This window comes from Anomaloglossus baeobatrachus, chromosome 8 (assembly GCF_048569485.1).
Source record: "Anomaloglossus baeobatrachus isolate aAnoBae1 chromosome 8, aAnoBae1.hap1, whole genome shotgun sequence".
Lineage (NCBI taxonomy): Eukaryota > Metazoa > Chordata > Amphibia > Anura > Aromobatidae > Anomaloglossus > Anomaloglossus baeobatrachus.
The window spans coordinates 87,388,352-87,413,983 of record NC_134360.1 but is presented as its reverse complement, the minus strand read 5'-3'; the positions used below and the strand labels follow the sequence as shown (position 1 = coordinate 87,413,983).

At 49.3% G+C, this 25,632-nt stretch overlaps 1 protein-coding gene across 1 annotated transcript in view; it reads left to right on the top strand.

The window, feature by feature from the left end:
* Positions 1-2,096: 2,096 nt before the first annotated feature.
* Positions 2,097-25,632, top strand: part of GTPBP1 (GTP binding protein 1) — a 109,441-nt gene continuing 85,905 nt past the window's right edge. The window contains exons 1-2 of the mRNA XM_075321880.1: positions 2,097-2,262; positions 19,265-19,376. Of these exons, the coding sequence (XP_075177995.1) occupies positions 2,104-2,262; positions 19,265-19,376 (271 nt within the window). The 5' untranslated portion in view covers positions 2,097-2,103. The remainder of the gene's footprint in view (positions 2,263-19,264; positions 19,377-25,632) is intronic.

The window sequence follows — 25,632 nt, the reverse complement described above, 5'->3', positions numbered from 1 at the left end:
CAGGCTATAACATTAATGATTGTTCACTTCCACCATAGAAATATCATACAGACACAGTATAAGCAGGCCTGCTCACCAGCGGCTACAATTTTCTTATTCCACTGCCTCCCAGCAGGTAATTAATGTTATTCACACAAGTATGCTATATACCATATCGATCACATTTTATTACTTATGGGCTTGTTATTCGATGTACTTATAGTTCCATCCGTTTGGAGTCTAAGATTACTCACTTGTGCTATATGACCCAGTGCACGCTGTTCTTCTTTGGCGTCATACATATAGGTAAATCCTCTTATGGTGTTATGTGCGTATCGTTTTTTCTATTATGGTCCTTAACATGAGATATGGTTCTCTTTATTAGGGTCTGTCTTTATAGCACCATTTACCAATATACTCAACTCAGAATCCTTGTGCTAACACTTAGTACCCCTGATGGTTAATGTTGCCCTTTTTTTTGGGGTGTGCGAACCTACGCAGGTACTGTAATTCTCTATACATATAAAGAATATACATTAGAGAATAATTGCAAGTATTTCACATGTGTATGTTATGTCTGGCTAATATAGATTTTTTATTGTAGTGAAATACATATGAGATTTGATTCATTCCCATTACTACTAGCCTTCTAAGTTGAATGTCTACATGCATTTGAATTTGCACGGTGAGTGCTACATTTGTTGGCCTTACATTCCATTCCACATGCCTCTTTCCTCTTCAGCTTTTTTTCATCTTTTCGTTTTTTCCTTCCTGCTCTTTATTTCCTCCTTATCCTTACTTTTTCTTTTCTTTTTCTTTTTCTTTTCTTTTTCTTCTTTCTTCTCTTTTCTTGTGACATTATTCTTCTCTCTTTATCCTCTTGCTTCTCTTCTCTCTCCTCCCCCCTTTTTTGCTCAGGTCGGACTTCCATGTATAAAGCTGGGTACACACTTTTACCACTGGCGTAATTCACAGTATAATCATCCAGGTCCTATAATATGCACCATTTATTCACCATTATCTATATTTCTTTATGGACATATGATGTCAGACGCACTATATGTCACCATATGTCTCTACCCTGCAAGTTTATCCTTAGCTTTCAAAAATGATGTTGGAAGGTATATGAATGTTTTTCTTTCCACTATGAATGTATTTTTGACTGTAACTTCTTGTGTATTTGTCAGATAATAGTCCATGTTGACGAAGGCCTGTGGCCGAAACGTCCATGTTTGTTGGACCATATTCATTTTTCCTGAAAAAACATTCAAGAGTTTATTATATCAATAAAAATATTTGCATACAATTTTTGAATCTTGCCTTTTACTGGGAGTTGTAGTGTGCCGGGGTTATCTTTTTTCTATGTCCATGTGAGTGTCCTGCGCTCCGTACATCTCAGCACAGCGGCGCGCAGTAGTGATGTCATTGCGCTCCGCCGTGCTGAGACATTAGAGCACAGACACAGGGAGAGAATCCTGATAGAGGCAGCGCTTCGCTCCCCTTCATCATTGCTTTAGTTCTCGTGGCATCTGCCCTATGGCTAGGGGCTCATCGCCAGAAATTTATCAAACAAATGATATATTTTTAATGGATGGACATTGTTTTTCACAGATATTTTTGACTGACCACACAATTTTAAGGAAACGCTGATCCTATTTTTTTTTGTAGTAAAATATAGAGAACAAATAAAAATTACCTGCATAAATTACTTTTTTCCCCTTTCAAAAACGAATAGGTAAAAAAAGTGAAAAAGTTGCCCTAAAGGGTTAATGAGCCGCGCTTGCCATGTGGCCGCGTCAGCCCCCAGTGTACAGCCATAGGACACTGAGCAGCTCCCGCTGAGCCGGGCACACGGCCGGCCGGGCAGTTATGGCGCCACACAGCGCAGGAGCGGAGGCAGAAAGCGTTATTATTATTAATGAGCCGCGTGAAGTTATTTACTCCGCCCACAAAGGGGCGTGTCCTGTGTAACATTCCTGAACTGTTGGCAGGGGCGTGACTGTAATGTCAGTTTTGTTGGTCTCACACAGCAACAGCCAATCAGAAATAAGAACAAGAGAAATGAGGCGGAGCGCACGCACGTCTATGGTAATGAGCCGCAAGAAGGTAACCAGTGTTTCCAAGATGGCGTCTCCATCAGCCGCGCAGCCGGAGCCGAGTCTGTGCGAGTCCCCGGTCCCAGCCTCAATGTTCTCTCCAGAGCCTGACGCGGAGGACTCGGATTGCAGTTACGACGGAGAACCGCTGAGGAACGGAGAGTCTGACTTGGACCTAACTAGTAAAGTAAGAGCTCAAATGGCCAGGCTTATATGTGACAGCTGGGCCCCCGGCTAACTGTACGGACAAGTGGACGTGTCACTTACCGGAGGGCGGGGATGCGGGGCCTCCGGTACCTGCCATTAGTTATCTCTATTCTGCAGGGGGACTCACTGAATGTGCTGAGATCAGACGACCCGATATACAGGGAGCGTGTGCCGGCTGTGTCCGGGGGGAAGGAGTGTGTGCCGGCTGTGTCCGGGGGGAAGGAGGGTGTGCCGGCTGTGTCCGGGGGGCAGGAGTGTGTGCCGGCTGTGTCCGGGGGGCAGGAGTGTGTGCCGGCTGTGTCCGGGGGGCAGGAGTGTGTGCCGGCTGTGTCCGGGGGGAAGGAGTGTGTGCCGGCTGTGTCCGGGGGGCAGGAGTGTGTGCCGGCTGTGTCCGGGGGGCAGGAGTGTGTGCCGGCTGTGTCCAGGGGGAAGGAGTGTGTGCCGGCTGTGTCCGGGGGGCAGGAGTGTGTGCCGGCTGTGTCCGGGGGGCAGGAGTGTGTGCCGGCTGTGTCCGGGGGGCAGGAGTGTGTGCCGGCTGTGTCCAGGGGGAAGGAGTGTGTGCCGGCTGTGTCCGGGGGGCAGGAGTGTGTGCCGGCTGTGTCTGGGGGAAGGAGTGTGTGCCGGCTGTGTCCGGGGGGCAGGAGTGTGTGCCGGCTGTGTCCGGGGGGCAGGAGTGTGTGCCGGCTGTGTCCAGGGGGAAGGAGTGTGTGCCGGCTGTGTCCGGGGGGCAGGAGTGTGTGCCGGCTGTGTCTGGGGGGAAGGAGTGTGTGCCGGCTGTGTCCGGGGGGAAGGAGTGTGTGCCGGCTGTGTCCGGGGGGCAGGAGTGTGTGCCGGCTGTGTCCGGGGGGCAGGAGTGTGTGCCGGCTGTGTCCGGGGGGAAGGAGGGTGTGCCGGCTGTGTCCGGGGGGAAGGAGGGTGTGCCGGCTGTGTCCGGGGGGAAGGAGGGTGTGCCGGCTGTGTCCAGGGGGAAGGAGGGTGTGCCGGCTGTGTCCGGGGGGAAGGAGTGTGTGCCGGCTGTGTCCGGGGGGAAGGAGGGTGTGCCGGCTGTGTCCGGGGGGAAGGAGGGTGTGCCGGCTGTGTCCGGGGGGCAGGAGGGTGTGCCGGCTGTGTCCGGGGGGCAGGAGTGTGTGCCGGCTGTGTCCGGGGGGCAGGAGTGTGTGCCGGCTGTGTCTGGGGGGAAGGAGTGTGTGCCGGCTGTGTCCGGGGGGCAGGAGTGTGTGCCGGCTGTGTCCGGGGGGCAGGAGTGTGTGCCGGCTGTGTCCGGGGGGCAGGAGTGTGTGCCGGCTGTGTCCGGGGGGAAGGAGTGTGTGCCGGCTGTGTCCGGGGGGCAGGAGTGTGTGCCGGCTGTGTCCGGGGGGCAGGAGTGTGTGCCGGCTGTGTCCGGGGGGCAGGAGTGTGTGCCGGCTGTGTCCGGGGGGCAGGAGTGTGTGCCGGCTGTGTCCGGGGGGCAGGAGTGTGTGCCGGCTGTGTCCGGGGGGAAGGAGTGTGTGCCGGCTGTGTCCGGGGGGCAGGAGTGTGTGCCGGCTGTGTCCGGGGGGCAGGAGTGTGTGCCGGCTGTGTCCGGGGGGAAGGAGTGTGTGCCGGCTGTGTCCGGGGGGCAGGAGTGTGTGCCGGCTGTGTCCGGGGGGCAGGAGTGTGTGCCGGCTGTGTCCGGGGGGAAGGAGTGTGTGCCGGCTGTGTCCGGGGGGCAGGAGTGTGTGCCGGCTGTGTCCGGGGGGGCAGGAGTGTGTGCCGGCTGTGTCCGGGGGGCAGGAGTGTGTGCCGGCTGTGTCTGGGGGGAAGGAGTGTGTGCCGGCTGTGTCCGGGGGGAAGGAGTGTGTGCCGGCTGTGTCCGGGGGGAAGGAGTGTGTGCCGGCTGTGTCCGGGGGGAAGGAGTGTGTGCCGGCTGTGTCCGGGGGGAAGGAGTGTGTGCCGGCTGTGTCCGGGGTGAAGGAGTGTGTGCCGGCTGTGTCCGGGGGGAAGGAGTGTGTGCCGGCTGTGTCCGGGGGGAAGGAGTGTGTGCCGGCTGTGTCCGGGGGGAAGGAGTGTGTGCCGGCTGTGTCCGGGGGGAAGGAGTGTGTGCCGGCTGTGTCCGGGGGGAAGGAGTGTGTGCCGGCTGTGTCCGGGGGGAAGGAGTGTGTGCCGGCTGTGTCCGGGGTGAAGGAGTGTGTGCCGGCTGTGTCCGGGGTGAACGAGTGTGTGCCGGCTGTGTCCGGGGTGAACGAGTGTGTGCCGGCTGTGTCCGGGGTGAACGAGTGTGTGCCGGCTGTGTCCGGGGGGAAGGAGTGTGTGCCGGCTGTGTCCGGGGGGAAGGAGTGTGTGCCGGCTGTGTCCGGGGGGAAGGAGTGTGTGCCGGCTGTGTCCGGGGGGGCAGGAGGGTGTGCCGGCTGTGTCCGGGGGGAAGGAGTGTGTGCCGGCTGTGTCCGGGGGGAAGGAGTGTGTGCCGGCTGTGTCCGGGGGGCAGGAGTGTGTGCCGGCTGTGTCCGGGGGGCAGGAGTGTGTGCCGGCTGTGTCCGGGGGGAAGGAGTGTGTGCCGGCTGTGTCCGGGGGGAAGGAGTGTGTGCCGGCTGTGTCCGGGGGGAAGGAGTGTGTGCCGGCTGTGTCCGGGGGGAAGGAGTGTGTGCCGGCTGTGTCCGGGGGGAAGGAGTGTGTGCCGGCTGTGTCCGGGGGGAAGGAGTGTGTGCCGGCTGTGTCCGGGGGGAAGGAGTGTGTGCCGGCTGTGTCCGGGGGGAAGGAGTGTGTGCCGGCTGTGTCCGGGGGGAAGGAGTGTGTGCCGGCTGTGTCCGGGGGGAAGGAGTGTGTGCCGGCTGTGTCCGGGGGGAAGGAGTGTGTGCCGGCTGTGTCCGGGGGGAAGGAGTGTGTGCCGGCTGTGTCCGGGGGGAAGGAGTGTGTGCCGGCTGTGTCCGGGGGGAAGGAGTGTGTGCCGGGCCGGCTGTGTCCGGGGGGAAGGAGTGTGGGCCGGCTGTGTCCGGGGGGGAAGGAGTGTGTGCCGGCTGTGTCCGGGGGGAAGGAGTGTGTGCCGGCTGTGTCCGGGGGGGCAGGAGGGTGTGCCGGCTGTGTCCGGGGGGAAGGAGGGTGTGCCGGCTGTGTCCGGGGGGAAGGAGTGTGTGCCGGCTGTGTCCGGGGGGAAGGAGTGTGTGCCGGCTGTGTCCGGGGGGAAGGAGTGTGTGCCGGCTGTGTCCGGGGGGAAGGAGTGTGTGCCGGCTGTGTCCGGGGGGAAGGAGTGTGTGCCGGCTGTGTCCGGGGGGAAGGAGTGTGTGCCGGCCGTGTCCGGGGGGAAGGAGTGTGTGCCGGCCGTGTCCGGGGGGAAGGAGTGTGTGCCGGCCGTGTCCGGGGTGAGCAGGAGGGTGTGCCGGCCGTGTCCGGGGTTAGCAGGAGGGTTTGCCGGCCGTGTCCGGGGTTAGCAGGAGGGTTTGCCGGCCGTGTCCGGGGTGGGCAGGAGCGCGTGCCGGCCGTGTCCGGGGTGGGCAGGAGCGCGTGCCGGCCGTGTCCGGGGTGGGCAGGAGGGAGCGCGTGCCGGCCGTGTCCGGGGTGGGCAGGAGGGTGTGCCGGCCGTGTCCGGGGTGGGCAGGAGGGTGTGCCGGCCGTGTCCGGGGTGGGAGACCTTTAGCCTTACAGAGATGTGTTCGGTGTCTCCTGATCTGGGGCCGCTGGTTCTGTGCGGCTCATGGTGAGGGGAGGCTGGGCACAGGGAGCTGCTCGCTGCTGTTTGTTGTGACCTGCCCTCACATTTGCCTGGCTGGTTTCTCCTGAGCCGTGCACACTTCCATTACCTCGCTCTTCTATTATACATGGAGGCTTTGCTCGCTGTCTTTCTGTTCGTGCCGGACAATCTGGTATCGTTTCCGAGAGATAATAATAAGCTGATGAAACGTACAGGCAACACAATGAGCTGTGGGTGGGAGCCGTCACATTCCTCTTCACACAAACTGTTTTCTATTTATAACCTGAACGTCATAAATGACCCAACAGCCTGAAACTTTTCCTTGCACTTTATTACGTTCCCGGTCAGCTGATCTGTGATTTATTCTCAGTTTTGCATATTCAACCCTTTCTTGTCTGAGACAATTCTCATTTATGGGCTTTCTTTATTTTTCCTCACCTTTGTCCCTAGAACCAAAACTTTTTATATATTTTTTTTTTTTCATCAGCAGAACCATATGATGACATTTTTATGTTTTTGTTTTTTTTCTTTTATATTTCTCTTCAAAATGGGAAAAGGGTGGGGATTAGTGATGAGTGAACCCAAACTGTAAAATTCAGGGTCTGTACCAGACACGCAGTACAGACGGGAAATCTGTGGTACTGTTTTGGTTCGGCCACACGGGTTAAAAAAAAAAAAAAAAAAAAAGAAAAGGAAGCAAAATGGGGATTAAAGCAGGATAATTATACTTAAGGAGTCTTCGTTTGGCTGTCGCACTGCTTCTGGGTCTGCTCATTAATGCTCATAAATATTCACTGCTTCACCCACCAACTCTCTGTGACAGTCTGTGATTGGTTGCAGTCAGACTGCTGGCATCTGTGATTGGTTGTCCTCACACTAGCTGTCTTGTCCTGAAATGGAGTGTAAAAATTTAAACAAAAATGGCATGGGATCCCCCATGTTTGATGCCCAGCACAAAAAAAGCAGCCAGCTGGGGGCTAGAATTCTCAGGCTGGGGAGGCCCATGGTTATTGGGCCCTTCCCAGGCTAAGAATAGCAGCCCGCAGCTGCCCCAGAAGTGGTGCATCCATTAAATGCACCAATCCTGGCACTTTACCCTGCTCATTCCGATTGCCATGGTGCGGTAGCAATCTGAGTAATATAAGGGGTTAATGACAGCTGTGATTTGTTCAAAAAAATCACAGCTGTCATCAAGCCTGAGGTTGGTAATGGTGAGCGGTTTATGACACTTAGGGGGGTGGTCATCAGTAATTAGATGAGAAACAGCTATAGGCAAGTCTGTGTGTGTCTTTTACTGTGTTCCTATGTGATCTTTGAATAATAAAAGCACAAAATACTGCATCAGTGGTGAGTGCCACTTATTTTCCTCCTCTTCGTAATTAAGGAATCGGTGAATAATAGATTCAGACCACCCTTTTAAATAATACCAATTTGGACTTCATGAATAGTATCCGAGACAATGGGGACAAGTACTGTTTTCCCCTTGTATTAGGATGACCAATTAAAAGCTAGCAACAACACTCGGGAAAGAACACATCTTCCACCATAGTTTAGAACAGGCTATTGCTTTATGAGACATGTAATGACAGACAGCCTGATTTCACTGCAGAGCGGTTAGAAGGTGCACCGAGCATAACACACGAGTGTCAATACTGACTCCTATTTGAGCCTTTATTATCTGGCAGTCAGTTTGTTGGGCAGGGGCAGTCCAGCTGAGTTGAGCCATGTCACACTCTTCTATCCACTCTCCCCTCATAGTGCCGCTAGCCCAGCATTACTACCTCTCCCACTAAATGGACTCCCGAGAGATAACACTCAGGTCTGCTTTGCTCACATCAACGGAAATATTTTGAGAAATGCTTGTAATCTTCCTGCAGACATTTCCCAGCAAAACCAATGGAAAAAAAAATAGCTGGGCGCACTCTGCGTTTTTTTTTTTTTTTTTCTCAAGAAAATTCTTTCTGAAGATTTTCTTGAGAAAATGTGCATGTCACTTCTTTTCCGCAGGTACTTGCGGTATACCCCCGGTATTTCACTCTATTCACTGTAATGTAATCGCGAAATACCGGGGGTATACCGCAGGTAGCAAATGATGTGCGGTATATCCTCAGTATAGCCGCGATTTACCTGCGGTAATGCTCATCGCTGCCTGCGGTTTTGCAGGAAGTGATGTCATTATGACAGAAGAGGAAGCGGAGCAGAGTAAACACACACGTCGCACTCCCTGGACGCCGCACAGAAGCACTTCCGTGTGACCTCCAGGTGCCCGTGCAGTCTGTGTCCCGCTCCAGCCCCGCCGCTGCCTGCACAGCAGTGTGTCAGTGTCTGCCCGCAGTATCAGCAGCTTGTCACCCTGCAGTGCTGGCAGACACTGACACACAGCAGTGCGTGCAGCCGCGGGGATGCCGAGCGTTGCTGTCAGGAGGGGAGATGAGATCATTACCTGCTGTGATGATCTCCTGCCTCCTGACGTCACCGCGGTCACTGCTGTCTATGCCCGTCTCGCGAGCGGCCCGAGACTGTCACTAGCGGTGACGTCACGGGCTCTCGCGATACTGCTGACAACACGACGGGCATAGAAGTCAGTGACAGCGCTGACGTCAGCAGTACAGGAGATGATCACAGCAGGTAATGATCTCATCTATCCTCCTGACAGCAGCGCTAGTCATCCCTTGCAGTGACCTGGGCTATTGATGTTAGCTCAGGCCACTGCATTGCTCTCCCAGCCAATGGGGAACATTCTGTTCATTGACTGGGACAGTGACTATGGTATGGATCGCCGTGGGACCCCCTTATTGGATTACGCCAGACGTGTAATTGATTGTTCTTTTCAATAAATTGGTGAAAGAGGGAATGTGTTGGGGAGTGTTTTTTCAAATAAAACTTTTTTGGTTGTCTATTTTTTATTTCTTACTGACTGGGTTCGTGATGTCAGGTATCTGATAGACGCGTGACGTTACTAACCCCAGGACTTGATGCCAGGTGACATTACACATCTGGCATCAACCCCATATATTACCTCGTTTGCCAACGCACCAGGGCAACGGGATGAGTTGGGGCGAAGCGCCAGGATTGGCACGTCTAATGGATGCGCCACTTCTGGGGCGGCTGCGGCCAGATATTTTTAGGCTGGGGAGTGTCCAATAACAGTGGACCTCCCTAGTTTGAGAATACCAGACCACAGCTGTCCGCTTTATCTTGGCTGGTGATCCAATTTGGGGGGGACCCCACGTTTTTTGTTTTAAATTATTTATTTAATGTAAAATAACAGCATGGGGTGCCCTCTGTTTTGGATTACCAGCCAAGGTAAAGCTGCCAGCTGTGGTCTGCAGGCTGCAGCCGTCTGCTTTACCCTAGCTGGCTACAAAAGATGGGGGGACCTCACGTTTTTTTTTGTTTTTTTTTTTTAATTTATTTATTTTATGGCTAAATACAAGGCTAGGCACCCTTTAGTGCCACATGAAAGTCACTAAAGTGTGCCAGCTTAGAAAATGCAGGCGGGTGGGGTGGGACATTATATAGGTCTTTCTCATCTATCTATCTCTCTATCTATTCATCTATCCATCTTTCCCTCTATCGATTATCTATCTATTATCTATATTATTTATTGCAGTTACAGCATGCGTTTTTCCCGCGGTTTTGGTGCGTTTTTTTTATCGCAGGTGCGGTAATCTTCAACTCCCAGAAGTTTCTCAAGAAATTTTCTTGAGAAAAATCACTTTTCTAGGCGCACATAGCCTAAAGTTTAAACTAGAAGCGTGGACTACACAACGCACTGAATGTGACAATTGCAGTCCAGGAATACATCACTGTAAGCTCCATAGTGGAATGGGTTTTGCTGATGAGTTTAGTGACCCTCGTTGTGGTATGATGGAAACCTCCAGCAGCCAATTTTTCGGGTTAATATCTGATGATTCAGTTCCTCATTACCAGCACTTAGCACTAATCTAGTAGGAACAATTTCTCAGCCATTGAGGGGTGGACTAATGAAGAGTCAAGTGCAGTATGAGGCCGGGGTCAGACTAGTGTATTAAAAATTTTCGCATTCCCCCCCCCCATACAGAAAATGTTGACAGTTTTTATGACATTTGTCTTCATTGATTTTTATTTGATAAGCCCTTAACCCTTTCACAACATCCGCCCTATGGACCCATGTTTGGCAGATGTATGGAGCAGGCCCACAGGGTGAGCCCGCCCTATACTCCTCATGTAATGGCTGTGTATTACAGCCAGGACGTACCGATAACAAATGTTGGTGGAGCGTAGCTCTGCCCAGAAATGCTAACCTGTTAGAGCACCACTGCAGTTTTTTTTTATATTTTTTTGTTTATTTTTTTATTTATTGCACTGCTGGAGTGTTGCTTTAAATGTAAGTTCCCCTTCCCCATCTTATACTCGCCTTCCGGTGATTTAATCTTTTTCACTGTGTCGCATCGATGATTTTGTGACCTGCCGGCAGTTCCAGTATTTCATGGTGTGCGCCAGAGGTCACAACTCAATACAAGTCTATGAGAGCCTCGTTCTTGCTCTCGTAGATTGCATTGAGAGCTTATGACATAACTTCCAATAACTGTGACAGTCATAAATTACAGTCACAAGATGGTACGTCAGTAGTAGGTGAAGCTGCCAAAAGGCGAGTTTGACAGGGGGCTTAGATTTAAAGCACTACCCAGTGCTGAGAAAAAAAATAAAAAAATGTGCTGTATTGGTGCTTTAAACCTTATTGTCAAAAATGATAGGCTATGTGCGCACGTTGCGTTCTATTACGCAGCGTAAAATAGTCACTGCATGTGCGTCTCAGAATGAAGCCGAAAAGCTGCGTTCTGAGACGCATTCAGCAGAACGCAACGTGCGCACCTACCTGCAGAATTCATGCGTTTTGGATGCTTGCTCTGCCATGGGAAAAGCACAGAGCGCACATTTTTGACAGTGCGGTCCCACTCGGCTCTGCTGCATCCCCATAGACTTGCAGCAGCGCCGACTGGGACCGGTATGTCAAAAAGAGCACATGGCTGGCTGCGGGTGACAGCCGCGCGATCAGAATGAACTCGGGTGAACTTCACCGACTTCATTGTGATCGCGCGGCTCTGTCTGTGTGCCGCAGCTTGATTTGCGGTCACAGGTGAAGGACTCACCTGTGACCGCAAATCTGAATGACTGCAGTGAGCCACGCGATCACCGGTGCCATCACTCAGGTTACCCGCGGCCAGCTCGAGTCCTCCACCCGAGACCTGTGGTCGAGGGTAACCTGAGAGACGTCCCCGCACACATCCTGACATTATAGCTGACGTCCCCGCACACATCCCGACGTCCCCGCACACATCCTGACATTACCGCCTACATCCCCGCACACATCCCGACATTACCGCCTACGTCCCCGCACACATCCCGACATTACCGCCGACATCCCCGCACACATTCCGACACTACAGCCCTCATCACCGCGCACACACCGGCATTACCTCAGTGACGTCCTTGCTGACAGCGCGACTCACTTCAGTTTCTGCATGGAGTGGACAGCAGCGGCGGTGTTGTATGGCCGCTCCTGTCAGCTACATGTAGCAGAGCTGGATGTGTCGCGGGACCTCGTGGATTACGCCGGACCTGGAGGTGTGTTTAGGGATTTTAATAAAGTGGTGAAAGAGGGTGGTTTTTGTCTTTTATTTCAAATAAAGGATTTTTCGGGTGTATGTGTTTATTTACTTTCACCAGGTTAATCATTGGGGGTGTCTCATAGACTCCTGCAATGATTAACTAGGACTTAGTGGCAGCTATGGACTGCTGCCATTAACTCCTTATTACCCAGATTGCCACTGCACCAGGGCAGTTCTGGATGAGCCGGGTACAGTCCTGGGACTGTCGCATCTAATCCATGCAGTAATTCCGGGCGGCTGCTGGCTGATATTTTTAGGCTGGGGGGGGTGCCCCATAGCGTGGGGCTCCCCATCCTGAGAATACCAGCCTTCAGCCGTATGGCTTTACCCTGGCTGGTATTAAAATTGGGGGGGACCGCACACCGTTTTTTTAATTTATTTATTTTACTGCACTACATAGACCCGCCCACCGGCGGCTGTGATTGGTTGCAGTGAGACGGCTGTCACTCAACATGGGGGCGTGTCTGACTGCAACCAATCATAGGCGTCGGTGGGGGTGGGCGGGGGAAGTGGGAAATACGAGATTTGAATAATGGCCGGCCGGCAAAGAGAAGCCGCCGGAGCAGTGTGACAGCCGTGCAGCTGATCGGTGAGTATGAGAGAGGGGGGAGGGGGATAGACCGACAGAGAGAGAGAGACCGACCGACAGGGAGACAGAGACCGACAGACAGTGAAAGAGACCGACATTACAATCAATACGCACAAAAGTAGTGACATGTCACTTCTTAGAACGCGCTCTTCGGGCAGCAGCCGAAGCGCTGCACTCTAATACGCCACGTGCGCACGCTCCTGCATAATCTTCATAGATTATGCTGGGGACGCAGGACGCATGCAGTTACGCTGCGGTGCAGATCGCAGCGTAACTGCATCTAAATACGCAACGTGCGCACATAGCCTAACACTTGCTGGCATGGGGGGCACGCCATTTAAGCACCTGTGACGTGGTCACAGGTCAAGTGATGGGCTGGTATGACAGCAGGGGGTCTGCTGAAGACTTCAGCGCTTGTCATAGCAGAACCCCTTGTGGCCGGGCATCAAAGGAGACTGTGATGTTCTTTGAATGCAGCAATACTGTGGCATTCACACACCACAGGGGATCAGACAATTGTAGCTTCAAGTCCCATAAGGGAAGTATTAAGAAGAACAGTAAAGTTAATTAAATATGAAAAAAAAAAATTCTACACCAGTTCAAATCACCCCCTTTTTCTGCCCATAACAAATACATAAGGTATCGCCATGTTAAGAAAAAAAACACTAAAATAATGATTAACAGAAATGGATGTTTGGTCTCGCCATAATCGCACTGATGAGGTGAACCTTATTGTTGAAAGGTAATTTTTAACACAAAATCTACATTGTTAAATAATTCCCAAAAAACCATGTCAGAATTGTCTTTTTTACAGAATGTTGGTGAAGTGAATGGTATCATTAAAAAGTACATCTCGTCCCACAAGGAAAAACAAGCCCTCACATGCCTATGTGGATAGAAAAATAGAAAGTTATGGCTCTGGGAGGAAAAAACAAAAACTGAAATTGACCCCCGACGTGAATGGGTTAAAGAGAACCTTACACCCAATTTTCCATATTGAACTGGTCACATGTAGTTTTATTTAAAATGGGGTGACGTCTGTGGGGCATCTAATATATCTTCCCACCCCAAAATGACAATCTGAACTGAATTGACCCATTAAACTTCCAGTATTAAAAAAATTATATATAGATAGATATAATTTTTTATATATGTATGTGTGTATGTATGTATGTGTCTATATATATATATATATATAATGTATGTGTGTGTGTGTGTGTGTGTATATATATATATATATATATATATATATATATATATATATATATATATATATATATATATATATATATATATATATATATATATATATATATATATATATAATATATTCATCATCTTGTCTTAAAAGGCCATTGTTTCCTTTCTTTGGGGCATTTGACAGCTTATAAAAGTTTAGTAGCAATTTTTCAGGAAGGAAACCATGGCAGATTGCTACTGAACCTTTATAAGCTGTCAAGTGTCCCAAAGGAAGGAAACAATGGCATTTTAAGACAAGATGCTGCAAACATAAAGTAGACCAATGAGCAATGTGGCTGATGTAGTGGTCAACCCCATTTTAGTCCCTTTTTTATATGAAATCGCACTTCACTGAACACTGTGCTTTCCCAATCCTTCTATACCCTGAGCGGCTCTTCTGGTCACATGATCGCTGTATAAGAATCCCCCACCTTCCTGTGATGTCATGTCCAAATTCCTAGGTTTAGACACTGACAAGTAGGCGGAGTTTGTGGTGTGGGGGCGGGTCTACTTTCAGCGGAGTGCATGCTGCTCTTTTCCCATCAGCCTAAAGACACTCCCCCCAGAGATTCCTTTTGAGCCACGCCTACTTGTTTAAATATATATATAAAAAAAAATAGCACTAAATATAAAACCTGCATCAGTGGATAAAAAAGGAGAGCAAAAACTGCCATTTTGTCCTGGCGACAAATCCTTTCCATATTACAGATTCTCAGTTGCAGAAATGTAAACCTGTAGAAAGGAAACCGTGAGAACAGCGAGTAACAGGTGTCACTCCGGACAAATACTAGATGTTTACTCTCCACCAGCACGGAGCTCCTGAACAAGGAGGAGAAAGTGTCCGGCCTGCTGTTTGCTAAAGGTAGAAGCATCAAATCCAAGTCTAATAAGTGCTACGTTGTCATCTGAAGTTTATCAGCATCAGAATAGGACTATGGTGTAGTCACAAGTGTCCTATAGCTGCAAAAATGTCAGTGTAGAGGTCAGATGCGCACATCAGTGTTTCCAGCAGTGTCATGCCTCCGAGGTGTGTGACTGTATCTTTAGCAGGAGGATCAAACAAGTGCATAATTGAAAGTGCTTAACACTAGAACTACTGAGGTAGTCATTTTGACTACTTTGCACCATGTATTTCTATATAGGTGTCACGAGTCCAGTAGTTCTAGTGTTAAAAGTACTTATTAAAATATATGCGTTGTACATCAAATTCACTTATCTGCATGGCTCAATAAAAGGAACGCCTAAAGGTGGTGTTACACACGGCGACAACGACGTCACTGCTACGTCACCATTTTCTGTGACGTTGCAGCGACGTCCCGTCGCTGTGTGTGACATTCAGCAACGAGCTGGCCCCTGCTGTGAGGTCGCCGGTCGTTGCTGAATGTCCTGCTTTATTTTTTGCTCGTCGCTCTCCCGCTGTGAAGCACACATCGCTGTGTGTAACAGCAAGAGAGTGACGAACTGAAGGGAGCAGGATCCGGCGTCTGGCAGCTGCGGAAAGCTGTAACCACTGTAAACATCGGGTAACAAAGAAGCCCTTTCCTTGGTTACCCGATATTTACATTAGTTACTAGCACCGCCGCTCTCACACTGCCAGTGCCGGCTCCCTGTTCTCCTAGCCAAGGGTACACATCGGGTTAATTACCCGATGTGTACTCCAGCTACGTGAGCAGGGAGCCAGCACCGGCAGCGTGAGAGCACACCGCTTAGCGCTGGCTCCCTGCACACGGAGCCGGAGTACACATCGGGTAATTAACCCGATGTGTACCCAGGCTAGGAGAGCAGGGAGCCAGCGCTAAGCGTGTGCGCTGGTAACCACGATAAATATCGGGTAATGGTTACCCGATATTTACCTTAGTTACCAAGCGCAGCATGGCTTCCACAGCGACGCGTGTCGTTATGATCGCTGCTGCGTCGCTGTGTTTGACAGCTAAGCAGCGATCATAACAGCGACTTAGAAGGTCGCTGTTGCGTCACAGAAAATGGTGACGTAACCGCGACGTCGTTGTCGCTATGTGTGAACCCAGCTTTAGGCCTAAGGGTTAGGGTATATGCGCTCGCTGCAGTGCAGTGCGCACCAAAACTGCACTTTGTCCCAGAGTGCCTGGAAATGTAAAATAAAGCTTGTAATGATGATGCATTTTTGGTGCATTTAATTCTAAATTTGATGTTTTTTTTTGTTTTTTTGTGTGTGAAAAAAGTGATTGGCGGACTGGACTGTGACGTTTAACCCACGTGGGTTCGAAGGTACCCTTGGAGGTCAATCGTGAAATAACAAAAAAAAAAAAAAGTACAACTAAAAAAGAAAATGAATAAAGCTAGCATGATTTTACTTAAGCAGGCTTTACACACTGCGATATCGGTCCCGATATCGCTAGTGTGGGTACCCGCCCCCATCTGTTGCGCGACACGGGCAAATCGCTGCCCGTGCCGCACAACATCGCCCAGACCCGTCACACATACTTACCTGCCCGGCGACGTCGCTGTGACCGGCGAACCGCCTCCTTTCTAAGGGGGCGGTCCGTGCGGCGTCACAGCGACGTCACTGAGCGGCCGCCCAATAGCAGCGGATGGGCGGAGTTGAGCGGGACGTAACATCCCGCCCACCTCCTTCCTTCCGCATTGTGGCCGGGAGGCAGGTAAGGAGAGGTTCCTCGTTCCTGCGGTGTCACACGGAGCGATGTGTGCTGCCGCAGGAACGAGGAACACCTGCTGCAGTAACGATTTTTGAGAATGGACCCCCATGTCACCGGTGAGCGATTTTGCACGTTTTTGCAACGATGCAAAATCGCTCATCGGTGTCACACGCAACGGCATCGCTAATGCGGCCGGATGTGCGTCACCAATTCCGTGACCCCAACGACTCCGCATTAGCGATGTCGTAGTGTGTAAAGCCCCCTTAAGTCTTCGAGTGGCAATGGCAGGCATCTGAGACACCCCCATTACTAATCTGTAAGTGAAAAGAAATAAACACAAACACCCCAAAAATCCTTCAATTGAAATAAAATACAAAGAAAGGGAGCAGAGCTGATAGAAGGTGACAATGCCAGAGGGTGGAGTATAAGACCGGGGCAGAGACTTAAGGCCCTGTCACACACAGAGATAAATACGCGGCAGATCTGTGGTTGCAGTGAAATTGTGGACAATCAGTGCCAGGTTTGTGGCTGTGTACAAATGGAACAATATGTCCATGATTTCACTGCAACCACAGATCTGCCAAAGATTTATGTCTGTGTGTGACGGGGCCTTTTAGATTTAAAGCACCACTCCAGCAGTGAAAAAAGATTTTACAAAAAAACCAAAACACTGGAGTGTTTCTTTAAATGGTAGTTGGTTATCTACATTAAATATCCTTCAACATTTAAAGAGCATCTGTTAGCCCGATTTTGTAATGTAAAGTAAAGCCATTGGTGTAATGGCGCTATAATACTGAATATATGGATTAAAAAACTGATTCTAAATGACACATTGCTAGAATCGGGGATCTGTCCTCATGGTGCTGAGTTCTTAGGTGTAGGATGAAGCAGAGCTCACAAAGCTGCCCCAACCCACACCAGTCTCTCTTTGTACATAGTGTATAGACAGTGAGCTACTTATCATAGGAGGAGATGTGATTGGACTAGGTCTTGCACGCTACTGTAACTTATGAAGTCCGAGCTTTGATTTATTTATTTTAGTCACTTATATAGTGCTATTAATTCCATAGCACTTTACCAATGTGATCATCACTGTCCCCATTGGGGCTCACAATCTAAATTCCTATTAGTATGTATTTGGTAATGTGGCAGGAAACTGGGGTACCCAGAGGAAACCCAATCAAACACTGGGAGAACATACAAACTCCTTCCAAGTGTTGCCCTTGGTGGGATTTGAACCCAGGACCCCATCGTGATGCCCAATAAGGTCATGGTGCTAAAACAATCATTGCAAGTAAACAGCACAGAGCTTGATAAGAGAGGCATCACTGAGATCTGTGTTTTAGCCCCTACAGCATGCGGTCATCAGACTTCATAGCAAAATCCTGCTGACAGATTCCCATTTAAATTGTTTGTTTTTTTTTTTTTAACTGGGACCCTGAAATAATTAATACTCTCCTATCACGGTGCTGACACTGCTGTTTCCGTAGAGTGACGTGGCTTGTGCCACATTTATGCTGCAGCCAATTAGCGGCCTTTCTCAGGCTGTAGCCTGTCAATATTCCGTCGGGGTGGGCATCTGCTCTGAAGAGACTCTGAAGAGCAGCCACTCAATGGCCACTACGTAACTGGCACAAATCCTGTCACTCTCCAGGAACAGCAGCCCCGACACTGGTGGAACGACGTTGCTGCAGGCGAGTATAGATTTTCTTTTATTCAAAGTGGACTCCTGGAAAGATTATGCTGGGGTTGTCCAGTCGTGAACAATCCCTTTAATGAAATATGGAAGAAAGCTTGTTTGAATCACGTTAGAATTTCTCCTCCGCTCTGAGCGTTGTGGTCCCCGGCTATGTCATGACTTTATGGAAACTCCCTTTAAATACTTTCTACACCTCACAAACAAATTACTGATACTGTTGAAAAATTAAGCAACTAAAACATGTTCTTAATGTAGAAAAAAAATCCTATGCCGAGTGGACTATGCAAGACTGACAGAGAGCAAACAAATTCTGTGTAATGTAGTCAGGCAGACTTTTACGTTTCTACGCTATTGTGTACTACCGGACGTTTGTTAGAGTAGTTGGAAGGGATATTTGCCTGAGACTACAACGTTTATTTGCTTTCTGTTACCATAGAGACAAATAATCTACGAGAGCTGTATAAGCAAAACGGTAGTAGGTGTAATCCATGCCTGCTGCAAAGCTTCATGTTACATGTTTTCCGATAATGTAAGACTGACTGTGAGAGCGATTTACCAATTCGTAATGGGGTTGTCTGGTCTTCTGATAAGTCTTAAGGCCACTTTACACGTAGAGATAAATCTGCGGCAGATCTGTGGTTGCAGTGAAATTGTGGACAATCACTGCCAGGTTTGTGGCTGTGTACAAATGGAACAATATGTCCATGATTTCACTGCAACCACAGATCTGCCAAAGACTTATCTCTGTGTGTAAAGTGGCCTTAAGTCATATTGTGACTACAGACTTTTGGATCATTAATGCATGCACACCGCACACTGTCGGGATTCTCCAGTATTGCTGGTGAGCGTGGCCGGTCACATGATCACAGTAATGAGGTTTGCATACTTGCGGCCACATTTCGAGTAGACTTGCTCAGCTTTGATCATTTTACTTGTATTGAGCAAGACCAAGCAAGTCTAGTCTGAAGTATACAAAACTCACATTTTGAAGTCACATGCAATAATGGAGAATCCTAACAGTGTGTCTTGTAAGGAGTCGCACAGACTGCAGCCTTTTATCAGAAGAAAGCCCCATAGACACTAAATTTGGTGGGATATTTGGGCCAACTCCTCCATATACAGGCATTCTCATCTCAGCCAACAGTTCTGAGCGAGCCGTTCCCAGACTCCTCTGTTGGTTTTACTCCTGAAGAAGAAAAGGATCAGTAGTTGGACTTAATTGGCCAAATCCTTCACTCCAGTGACATCTGTTGGAGGCGCTCATACACCAGACACGCTGGGCAGATCTTTTATCTTGCGTTCATCAGGCCTTTTTTCTAAGATCACTAGATCAAAGTTCTACATTGGCCTTCAAACATTAGGGAAAATCTGGTCTAGCAAGATGCTTATTAGTAATGCTACAGTAAGAGTAGGCTTCTCACCAGTCCTGAGTGGCAGCAGGTGCAGGCGGTGGTGGTGTACAGGTCCATGGTTCGGCGGGAGGCTTGATGCGGCCGTCACTCATTGTGCCTCTTGTTTTCAGCATGTGTTGGTGAGCCCCAGTGCAGAACAGTATGACAGCCTGCTACATCAACTGCGGGATCGAATGGACGAGGGACGGGGGGAGACCATATATGTCATCGGACAAGGGTCTGGTAAGTGCACATTACTCTATGTTGTGTTGTTGTCGTTGAGAGGAGTTTGTTATCTGTTCTCTATGCAGAGGCAGTGCCAGCTGTCAGAGCTCCCTCCATTACTCTGCTCGGTCAGCTTTATCACTGCCTTTGCAATTAGAATATTTTTGTCACGGGGTCCTTTCCAATATCCCACAATCAACAGAGCATGATATGATTGAACAAACCAAAGAACATTTATTCCAAACAAGTCAGAAGGTCCATAAAATAATCCACAACATAGAGGGTAAAATAGTCCAGCAACACGGATACAGTCCAGTAAGCGAAAAATGCCCGGGTGTCTCTGGGGAGCCTCAGCTTCTCCCAAACAGGATAAATCTGTCACAATTCTCTAGCAGTCCTTTTCCAGGAAAATTTGGGTTTCTCAACAGCTCTCTGGGGTGCTGCCTGTAGCTGCAGCTTTTCCCCCAGAGGATGAATCTTCCTGCTTATCGCTTCTCCTACTCAGCCAGACTGAATAATTCTCCAGATAAGCAGAGAGTTTAGGTGGATCCCAGGACCCCCTCCCCCAGACTTGGGGACAAAAGCCTGGCAGGGGGTGATTAACCTGCAAACACGACAATGTTCCCACAAGGAATACACAGAATGGACCGAGCACCACGCCTAAAATACAAACCTACACAAAATTATACACCCCCCCCCCATATTCCACCAACACAATTTTGTTGCAGAAATTTCTGCCACTGAACACTACAGGCATGTAAATTTTCCAAAATTTTCTCTGGTGTTGCAGGAAAGCTGGCAAGTTTGATATCAATTACCTCTCCGGTCGCCCTTCTGCTCACTGCCCGCTGTCTCTTATCTGCCACTGTAGGCCGTGTCATAAGGTCGCAGCTCAAGCCATGGATTCACAATGTTGCGACCTTATAACCTGGTGACCTCTGATGCTTGGACGCGGGCAGACGTCCTTTCCTATAGGGGAGAGGCCGGAGTTGTAGAGTGCAGCGGTGGGAAAAAGAGGAACGCATAGTAGGCAATGACGGGTCAGTGATCAGGTCAGTGGTGGTTAATTTCACCGCCCCTTTTCCATCTTGTATACAAATTTGTATTGTGAACACACCTAGAACCAATCTCATTCATTAATAGGGGCCTCCCTGTGTGTATTAATATGGATTTATGTATCTGTCTATACAGCCATCGATTTGTGCTTGTCAGACGCCATCTTTGCTATTAGTCTTATTTACAGGCTTATTTCGTGTTGCTCATTCCCATCACTTTTTGGAAAACAGTCTACATGGGTCTTAATAATCCCTTTACCACCCATGTGCGTGGCCACTGGAGTCCAATCCACCTGCGAGACAGAGAGAAGTAGGACCAGGAGGGGAAATGATGGGCACTCACCATTTTTAGGGAAAGGAGGGATTCCTGTCCAGCTGGAAGTTAGTGAGAGACTATTTTGACCACAGCAGTGGGAAGGAGACTGTAGATGCAGCGGTGGCTGAGCCGATGACGGGGAGGCAGCTGCGGTCACCCGGGCCTTCAGTCATCCCTCCCACAGTCTCCTTGTCACTATCACATGAAGATTGTAAAATCCAACCAAAGCACATAAACAGGCGTTATCTACCCCGAAACACTTCGTGTGAACATTTATACCTGTTTAGATGCTTTTAACATTGTGCCATGGCACAACCCCTTTTAAATGAAGAATTTGGCAGAGAAAACTTTTTATAATAGGAGAAACTGTACAACATAAAATAATGAATCCAGTAGTGAATAGGGCCCTCATTTTATTATTCAGAGGCGTTTAAAGTGCAATAAACGTGAAGGAGAAAAGTTGGGACACAATGTGTGATCCTTACACTTCTATTGGAATGCCGCTGGGCTCTGACGCCGCTGGGCTATGACGCCGCTGGGCTCTGGCGCTCTGGCGCTGCTGGGCTCTGACGCTGCTGGGCTCTGACGCCGCTGGGCTATGACGCCGCTGGGCTATGACGCCGCTGGGCTATGACGCCGCTGGGCTATGACGCCGCTGGGCTATGACGCCGCTGGGCTATGACGCCGCTGGGCTATGACGCCGCTGTGCTATGACGCCGCTGTGCTATGACGCCGCTGGGCTCTGGCGCCGCTGGGCTCTGGCGCCGCTGGGCTCTGGCGCCGCTGGGCTCTGGCGCCGCTGGGCTCTGACGCCGCTGGGCTCTGGTGCTCTGGCGTCGCTGGGCTCTGGCGTCGCTGGGCTCTGGCGTCGCTGGGCTCTGGCGCTGCTGGGCTCTGACGCCGCTGGGCTCTGGCGCTCTGATGCGGTTCGGCTCTGGCGCCGCTCAGCTCAACGCTGCTGATTTTCTGTGGCAGAATGTGTAGCTCATATTAACTTATTTCTAGATCACCAACATATTCTGCAGCACTTACAATTCATCTCCTTCCTATGGTAGCTCCCGGTCAGCTCATACAGACTTGTAACCACATTTCTTTGCTAAATGTAACCATGCTGAAGTGGTTTAAGATGTGCCCTCAAACACCCCCTGCCCCTCCCCCACACAACTTAAGCTAACACTTTTTAAACTTAATATCAAGGCCGTAACTTCTAATCTCTACAACCATGTACAGCTGGTTCTGCCGACCTCGTCTTGTTCAGTTTGTGTTGGAAGGTGATAGTGAACTTTTTGTGCACAAGACACTATTAAATGTAACATTTTGTCTAGATTATTTGCTATTTGAACTGTGTTCTCTATATAGACTTTATTTAAAAAAAAAAAAGTCCTTCAGATAAGCATATGCATTTATTTTATTCTTATGCATCCTGTATGCGTACAGAAGTAGTTACAGTAGAGATGCTAAAAGTATCAAGCATCAAACCATGGCAGTGCATTACATATACCCACTTAAAAGGGCCCCTGTGCAAGAACAGTATATGGGCCCTCTGCAGTCCTACAGCTTCTCATAGATGCAAGAACATGGTCTGCTCATACTACAGCTCCTGGACAGCGGAGGATACGAAAGACATTATACAGACAGGACAGCATGAGATAAAAGAAGATGCTGCTTTCTGTGGGGTAAAACACTGCTTATAAACAGATTGGGAAGTGTTTTACCTCACAGAACCATCTGTGGAGCACAATGCACAAATAAGTTTGTTTTTTTTTAACACTAAGATATGTACGGAGCATGTGTAGCCGGGCTGATAAGATAGGCAGAACCTATGTATGGACGAAAACTGTACCCGGTACTAAATTTAGGGTATATTCACACGTGGCGTCTTTTTTTTTTTATTCGTTTATTGAACAACAAGGTAAAATTACAGGTACCATTCCAAGGCATATAACATAACATATGTGCACACAAGTCTACAATGAATCAACCAAATAAGCCCATTTAGCTTGTACGATGCCATATCATTAAATAGCTGTTCACCTCAGGGCTTCTCTGATGCTATACAACAATAGGAGTGTTTAGTTCTTGTACCTGAAATGTATTATAGTCACGACAAGAACAAAAAAAAACAAACAATAGTTACCATTTCTGCCGACGGGTGCCACTCCAATGTTAACAAATGATACCAGTTCGCAATAATTACCATACTTAGACAAGTTATAGGGCTGCTTCTCACTTGCGAGTTTCTCGCAGTAGAGCAATGCGAGAAAAACTCGCATTGGAATCGGACACATGTTAGTGAATGATTCAGCTCTCATCTGCGATTTTTTTTTTCTCAGTCCAAATCGGACCGAGAAAAAAATCGCAGCATGCTGCTTTTTTGCGAGTTTCTACTGCGAGTTTCTCCAATGCAAGTCTATGGGAGCGTGTAAAAAATCGGATGTCACGGGACGGCATTCACACCATCTTAGTGACATCCGATTTTCTAAATACATTTCTCGCATGTTTCCTAAAACACTGGAAACGAGCGATGTCTCCCAATGTCTGTCAATCACTATTCTCGGTCAGTCGGTTTCTCCCTCTCGGTCTCTATTCTCTCTCTGTCGGTCCGTCACTATCTCTGTCCCTCTCTCACAGTCTGTCGGTCAGTTTCCCCCCCTCTCTCATACTCACCGTTCCCCGGTCTCCGGCGCGGCGCTGCACGGCTTTCTCACTGCTCCGGCGGCTTTTACTATTTTGAAAAAGCCGGCCGCTTATTAAACAATCTCGTATTCCCTGCTTTCCCCGCCCACAGGCGCCTATGATTGGTTGCAGTGAGACACGCCCCCACGCTGAGTGACAGGTGTCTCACTGCACCCAATCACAGCAGCCGGTGGGCAGGTCTATATTATGCAGTGAAATAAATAAATAATTAAAAAAAATGGCGTGCGGTCCCCCCCAATTTTAATACCAGCCAGATAAAGCCATACGGCTGAAGGCTGGTATTCTCAGGATGGGGAGCTCCACGTTATGGGGAGCCCCCCAGCCTAACAATATCAGCCAACAGCCGCCCAGAATTGCCGCATACATTATATGCGACAGTTCTGGGACTGTACCCGGCTCTTCCCGATTTACCCTGGTGCGTTGGCAAATCGGGGTAATAAGGAGTTATTGGCAGCCCATAGCTGCCAATAAGTCCTAGATTAATCATGTCAGGCGTCTATGAGACACCTTCCATGATTAATCTGTAAGTTACAGTAAATAAACACACACACATGAAAAAATCCTTTATTAGAAATAAAAAACACAAACCCATTCCCTCATTACCAATTTAATAAGCCCCAAAAAGCCCTCCATATCCGGCGTACTCCACGGACCTCCAGCGTCGCTTCCAGCATGAAGGTGACAGGAGCTGCAGAAGACACCGCCGCTCCGGTCACCTCCAAGCAGCAACTGAGGTGAGTAGCGCGATCTGCTGAGGTGTCACTGAGGTTACCCGCTGTCACCGCTGGATCCAGTAACAGCGGGTAACCTCAGTTTATTTTTTTTAACCCTTTAAATTTCAATGGGGTGAAAGGGGGGTGATTTTAACTTTTAGGTTTTTTTTTGTTTTTTATTTTTTAAAACTTTTTTTTTTACTTCTCACCCTAGGGGGCTATAGCGATCAGCAATCCGATCGCTATTATCTATCTGCTGATCACAGCTATACAGCTGTAAACAGCAGATACAGTCACTTCCGGTTTCCCTCTGCTCCGTGCCGAGGAAAAACGAAAGTGAAACTTCGTAGCTGCAGGCGTCATCACATGACCCTGTGCTACGATGGCAACCACCGAACGTCACGTGATCACTCACGTGACTTCCGGTGGGGGCGGCGGTAAGGAAAAAACATGGCCGCGCGCATATAGATCTCGCTGCCAGACTTTGGCAGCGAGATTTAAGGGGTTAAATGTTGCGAGTGGAAGCGATTCCACTCGCAACATCCAGGCACACATGTCAGCTGTTGAAAACAGCTGATATGTGTGCCGACAGCCGCCGCCTGCCCGCGGCAGGGGGCGGGGCTTAACGGGACACGATCCTTGACGGATAGATCCGTCCAAGGTCGTGAAGGGGTTAAAGGGAACTTGTCACAGAAAAAAAAAATGCTATTAACCTGCAGATATGGGGTTAATCTGCTCGTTGATAGCATTCTGAACCTGCCCGGAGCCTGCACATTAACGCCTGGTGCCAGGAGGAAATGAACCTTAATCCTCCCAGCAGCATTTTGGGCTTCAGTCACAGTGGCAGCGCTGGTGCAGGTTCAGTCACCGCTCTGTATATGGGTGTATGGAGAGTGGCGGCTGTAACTGCCCCCCCCCCCCCCTCCGCACTGACTGACAGCAGCTCAGCATTAGAGGAAGCTGTCAGTCAGTGCAGTGACTCAAGCCCGAATGCTTCTGGGCTCCTGGTAGCGGGGATTCATGAGCTGGGCAGGTTCAGATACCTATTAACTTGCAGATTAATTCCATATCTGCAGGTTAATAGCATTTTCCATGTGACAAGTTCTGTAAGTCGTGTAGTTTAAAACCCTGAGCAATTTTATGTATTGTGGTAGCACATTCTAGAGGAATTTTAGGCCTCATTTAGACTATATACTGTACATACACTAATGTTCTAAAGTTTGGGGTCACCCAGACAATTGTCTTTTCCATGAGAAATCATACTTTTATTGATCAAATGAGTTGCATAGTGAATAGAGAATATATTCCAGACACTGACGAGGTTAGAAATAATGTTTTTTACTTGAAATAATAATGTTCTCCTTCAGACTTTGCTTTCGGCACAGAATGCTCCTCTGCAGTAATTCCAGCTTTGCAGAACTTTGGCATTCTAGCTGTTAATTTGTGGAGGTAATCTGGAGATATTTCACCCCATGCTGACACCCCCCCCCCCC